The sequence below is a fragment of the Colossoma macropomum genome, unplaced genomic scaffold, assembly GCF_904425465.1.
Source record: "Colossoma macropomum unplaced genomic scaffold, Colossoma_macropomum, whole genome shotgun sequence".
NCBI lineage: Eukaryota > Metazoa > Chordata > Actinopteri > Characiformes > Serrasalmidae > Colossoma > Colossoma macropomum.
The window spans coordinates 27,991,947-27,997,946 of NW_023494788.1; the positions used below are offsets into that span (position 1 = coordinate 27,991,947).

The 6,000-nt window shown below is 41.8% G+C and overlaps 1 protein-coding gene across 2 annotated transcripts in view; it reads left to right on the forward strand.

Annotated features, from left to right (window-relative positions):
• gria1a (glutamate receptor, ionotropic, AMPA 1a) overlaps positions 1 to 5,734 on the forward strand; it is a 128,459-nt gene extending 122,725 nt beyond the window's left edge. For both annotated transcript variants that reach the window (XM_036569002.1, XM_036569003.1), the window contains exon 16: positions 2,781 to 5,734. In XM_036569002.1, the coding sequence (XP_036424895.1) occupies positions 2,781 to 2,948 (168 nt within the window). In that variant the 3' untranslated portion in view covers positions 2,949 to 5,734. The remainder of the gene's footprint in view (positions 1 to 2,780) is intronic.
• Positions 5,735 to 6,000: the final 266 nt, after the last annotated feature.

Below are 6,000 nucleotides of genomic sequence, written 5' to 3' on the forward strand. Positions count from 1 at the left end.
CATATATCTATAATTCACCTGTGTTTGCGTCATCCTCCCATGTTTTGTGCGTTCCTCCCTTGATTATATGAAGGAGGGAAAGACATTTTGTTTTCTAGGTTTGCTTTTAGGCTCGTACACCAGTTTTGTATATGACATGCATGCTTTTTCGAGCACAATGGATCATGTTTGCACATGCAACCTGACACAAAAGGCTTAGTACATCTGGCCCTCAGTATCTCATGCTCCCTCACTCACTTTCTCTGCCTTTCTTCTCCTTCCCCCCACACTCACTCTGTCCCTCTCTTTCCATCTCTCTCTTTCTGTGTCTGTCTCCGTTCTTATTCTGTTTACCTCTTTGTTTTTTTTCTCCTCCTGTACTCTGGCTGCCCTGCAGAGCTTTGGTTATGCACATTAGCCTCTGTCAGCCGAGCCACAAGTCCCCACAGACGCCGCACGTCCATGTTTTCCGCCACCGCTGCAAAAATAGTCTGTCTAGACTGACGATTATGCAAAAACAAACAGGTCGTCTGCTTCCCCATAACGTGCCACTCGAAAACATGCTAAGTGTGGCATCCACTCTGAAAATCATGCTAAACGCACCTTCTGCTTTTTCACTAATCTGTCAGGATCTAAACCGTAATTACTTGAGACCTGATTTAAGCTCTGTTTACTTTAATTGAGCTTAATCTACTGATGAGTGCGGAAGCATCATGTAACAAATCAAACACCTCCGTCCTCTTGGCAGCTCGTCGTCTGAACATCCCCAAACACCGCTTTCACCTGCAGATCCCTCTGTGCTTTCTTGTGATCAATATCTCTATGACAGGCAATTACCCAAAGCAGCACTCTTAACAGAGTTAGACAGGAATTATACACTGGCATAACACTATAATAGAACAGATTTAAGCGGATTTGCTTTGTTAATTCGATTGACAAGAGTTACATTTCACAGCTGTCCGTTTTTCGTATTAGTAAAGCGGGACTCGGCGCCTCTCCGGGCGAGCTAATTAGTCTGCGTCAGGCGTATAACTTAATCCTCCCAGCGCATTGGAGTGTAGTGCAATGAAATCATTTCAAGATTGAAGATATGCAAGTCAAATGCACGCATCGTTAGCTGGTTTCAAGCCCGCTAGCTTTGATTATAATAGACTGACGCGTGGCCAATAAAAGCAATAAAAGAGTTCCGTTTCTCACAAAGCCCCTGGGGTCTCGCATCACTGTAGCAAACTGAGGAAATGCTTCACACCTTTCAACAGTCGTTCAACCCCCTGACCAGTGTTGTTGTGTGGTGTCAGATTGGTTGTGAGTGTAGAATGGAGTCAGGTATAAAGGAGAAAGATCTAATATGATCTCCCAAACAAGTTCACATCACATATACGCTCATGGGCTCCATTATTAGGTAGACCTATATTTAGTTCTAATTTTGCAGGTTTTTTAATTTGTTAGTATTCTGATGAATGCTGTGGTTACAGGTATTTGAGAAGGGTAGAATAGTATTAACACAGCAGTAGACCGAGCTCAGCTCAGCTCCAGCTTTCCTTAAAGACAGCCAAACACAGAAGGGATCCACTTATAAACTCTCTTTCAAGCAGTGAAAAAACAAAACAGAAGTTTTTTTCTCAATAATTCCATTTCATTTTAGTTAGTTTAGCAGTTTTTACTTTTATTACAGTAAACCAACATGTTTTTTCACTGCTTGTTTTCATTTTAGTAAAGGTTTTAGTTAACTTTGGTATATTACTGCCATAATCAAAAAGTTGTGCTCCAGACAAAACAGCGAAAAGATCAATAAGTCACCCCAAGTTCAAGTGACAAAATACACTGCATACAAAGCAGACAACTGCACTGAATACTTAAGTCATATGGCTAGTTTCAGGGAAGCTTAAAGAATGCTATAAGTATAAAAGAACTGTAGGGAAGACTTTTTACTGAATTACTGAAGGGCAGTAACTGCTCTCACTATCCAAGTTATGTGTTGGTGCCCAAAAGTTGGTGCTTGTCTTCGAAATGGTAGTTGTAAGCGATTTAGGGGTAAAATGCTCTTAACTGTTAATGTATGTTAATGTAATGAGATTTTATTACAGGGGCGGTGAATTCCAGCAGTTTGTGACTTTCTTGGCTTTTCAAACAGCTGATTCAACTCACCAGTTAATGATGAGGTTTAGGTGGTGTGCTAGAGCAGGAAAATCATCAGACTGTGCTCGACTCGGGCCCTCTGTTCCCCTGCTTTATTGCAAGTAATTTTGTACCATTTCTATTGGTCCATTCATCATGAAATGTTCACACAATGTAAAAGGTTGCTGGCATTTTCAAAAAGCATAAAAAGAGCTTTTGACACCAGGGAACATTATGTACGTTTAGCCTGCCAGATGGCTGGTATCATGCAACAAAGGGATAGACATAGCAAAATGAATTGGGACTTTAAAGCTGCTAGATTGATTGCAAACAAGAACCAGCATTGTTGTAAAAACCTCTCCTCACTAACTACTCAAACATCATGTTCTCCAGCATTTTATGTCAAACATGAACTCTTACATCACTCTGACCCAACTGCTGGAGATGTACCAAACTGCAGAGTATAGAGCTAACCCTAGTCTGCCATACCTGATGCTTCTAATAACCTCAGAAGCTCTTCATTAACTGAATGAGATGTGTTTGGGTTGGAGAAGGAAAGTAGACCTCCATGACTATCAGCTTGAATCATCTCTTTGTGTCCTTTACTAAAACCAACATCTTTCAAGCACTTCTGCCCTCGCATCCATTGCTGTGTCCTAACTCTGCCATTGTCTTCATCCCAGCAATCCATTAACGATGCCATGCGCTGCTCCACGCTGACACGGATGAGTGGAAACGGCAGCGGTGGGGAGAATGGCCGCATCGTCGCCCACGACTTCCCCAAAGCCGTGCAGACGTTACCGTGCATGAGCCACACGGCCGCCATGGGCCTTGGCGCCTCGGGCATGTGAGCAGGTCCACGGGCGTCTGAGTATGGAACCCCACCCCCACCCCTTCCCACCCTGACCCCGTCTGCCCACCTGCCCACACGTCCGACTGCCTGACCCCTCCTCCCGCAGCGGACACACCGTACTGCCAAAACACACTCTCGGACTGCTCTCGGCAAAAAACGGCCATTCTGAAACTCTTTTCTAATGAAAACAGAAAATAAATCAAAAAGAGAGAAAAGAATACAGGAGAGGAAGACAAACGTGGTGCAATAAGAGGCTGAGAGGGACACTTTTTCGACAAACAGCAGCGGTCATTCAGATGATGGGGTTCAAAACAAAACAAAACAAAAAAAAGTTGTGTCTAGTTTTGACACCCATGCTGTGCCAGTACGAGACCTGTTTACTTCTGTCTTAAGTGTGCAATATTTTGGTTCATGTCAGTGTTCTACAGCTGTCGTCTCTTACCCTGTTTTCTTCATGAAAATGGGTTCGCATAAAAGACGTGATTGTTTTGCACAGATTGTTACGTGGCTCATAACGATTAATAGAAAGGAGATATGAGAATAAGCAGCCCATCATATTCATTGAATAAGCAGCCTATCGCACTGATAGTGACACAGCCCAGTACTAGCAGACGACGTGGATGATTTGCCCTCCACCATTAACTTCACATAGCCTAATTAAAAAAAGGAAAGAACATATCAATTTGTCAGTCTGTTGATAGTGTAAATACTCTGATGTAAATCTTAACCTGGGCAAGGGGAAAATTTGATTTGTTGTTGATCAGTAGAGCATAGCATATTGAACTTGTTGATTATCTTGCTGTGATTTTTTTTTCTTTCACCTCAACAACCTTGCATTGCTGCTACGCCTCATTTAAGGTGCCATACCTCATTTGTGGCGAGATTGACTTGGGAGCGTGTTGTCGCACGTTGGAATCTGCAGTTTCATCCAGAGCGCTGGCGGAAGGACATCAGTGAAAATGTCACAAGCTACTGTGTTTAAATGTGTTTTAATGAGCTTGTCACTGTTTGCCCCTATTATTCACAGTCTGGTCATACTGAGGAGAAGCCACCGAGGAGCTGAAAGTCATTCTTCTGTTTTTCGTATATAGTATTATCTTGGGTTTGTACTGTGTGCTGAGCCAAAGCCGGGCATCCTTTTGATACCGTATTCTTTTTTACATCAACCATCTGTCTATTGGAAATAAATCAACAGGCTTTTTTCTCAACTGCCTTGCATTCATAAAATAACATCGATGCATATGTTTTGTATCCATAACATTGCATAATCAAGTGGCCTGAAAGTACGTAGCTGCCATTTTCAGAACCGAGTACTGAAAGCGTACATGGACCAAAATGCTGATGTAGATGTTGGCATACCTTTTATTCTCTCCACACACACAGTTTGATGCTGGGTTTGTGCTGAATATTTCATCAATCTACAGCGGGGTTCGTTGCTGACCTTTCAGCGCTCCTGTTTTATAGACCATGGCCACTAGTTTCCCAGGAACAGATTTCGCCAGTTCCTGAATGTTGAAGCGCTCACAGAGGAAGATCAGCATTTGTAGATTATGTTAGCCTACACCTAGGCACAATTAGGGTTCGGAAAACCCTGTGAGAAAGCTACAGCCTCAGTCAGGCCTCGGTACTGTGTTTAAATAACAGAGAAAGCCCCAAGACAGACTGTGCTTTATTTCACCCCGCACAGCGTGTGAAAAAAAGAGTGTTTTGTATTTCTCTCGCTCTTTGTTTTTGGTTTCTTTCACGTCTGTTTTCTGAAGGCACAGCACTCTGGGGTCCTTTGTGGCCTCGGGTCAGAGCATCTTTTATAAACAGATACAGATTTGTAAAACACAAGAGAGACGTTTCAACATTTGTAATAATAAGGATTTTTGAAAGCTGTGTGAATCGGTGTTTTCCAAATGAACCAGTATGTTGAGACGATGTTTCTTTAATGTAAGGGATGTCGTTTTTGTAGAGGTTACGAGTTTCCGGGAGACCTAGTCAGGATACCTTGTGTTTCTGGTCGTGTTAGGCTATTTTTTGTTGTTGTTGTTTTGTTTTTAAGATACTTAAATGCACAAGTGATCCTGTGCGCTCATTCATACTTCACAATCTTGTTGTTTGTTTTTGTTTCTTGTTTACTTGTTTGTTTTTGTTTTCTATTGATCATAACAGAGAGGTACAGTTGCATAAAAAATGGAACGGATGGAAAGTACATTCAATCAATAATGAGTACAACAAATAAAACTTTTCTAACTAAAGCCAATACAGTTTTTAGCAGTTCTTCTTTGTGTTAGATCAGAATAACTCTGAGTCACATTGACCTTTCCTTCAAAGAGGGACACAGATGACCCAAACCATGCCAGCCAAACCAGCATAACAAAGCCACTGAACCCCCCTCACTGTAGTGGTCAAGCATTCTGTCCTGTAATGTTCTCTTCATGTACGGCACACATGCACTCTCCCCCTTGTGGAGAATATTTTGAAGGATGACTTATCTGACCAGTGCCTGTTTTTTTACACCTCTGAACTCTCAAATGTGCATTCGTCTTTGTAATGAGGGGTTCATGCTCAACATCTTGATTAAAGTATTCCTCTCTGTGTAGTTGTGGACGGACTGTTCTTGCTTACACAGTCTGATCATGTCCAGCTTGTTCACCTGAGGAACACTTGCTCTTCTGTTTTTCCTTATGTATCACACAAATGCATAAGCATCATGTCATTGAATAACCCAACGCTTTCTAACCCAATTTCCAACCCTGTTTCTTGATGACTTTCCTAAAGATCTAAATTTTGATGCTACTTCGTTTACTGTTCTTATTGAAACACTAGCCAGTCGATCAGTCTTTGGGAATGAAGCTCCTGCCCCCCTGTGCCAAAAATGAAGTCACTTCTTTTTTTTGCCATTTTGATCCAAAAATTGAGGTCATCTAGACCTGTTCAGCATTTTTATACATGCAAGTATATTAATTGCTTAATCATATCATGCAGTATCATACAGTTTTTCCTTTAATTTGTCAGCTGTTTGTAGATCTATAGACTGATGAATCGATAGATAGATGTGCCTC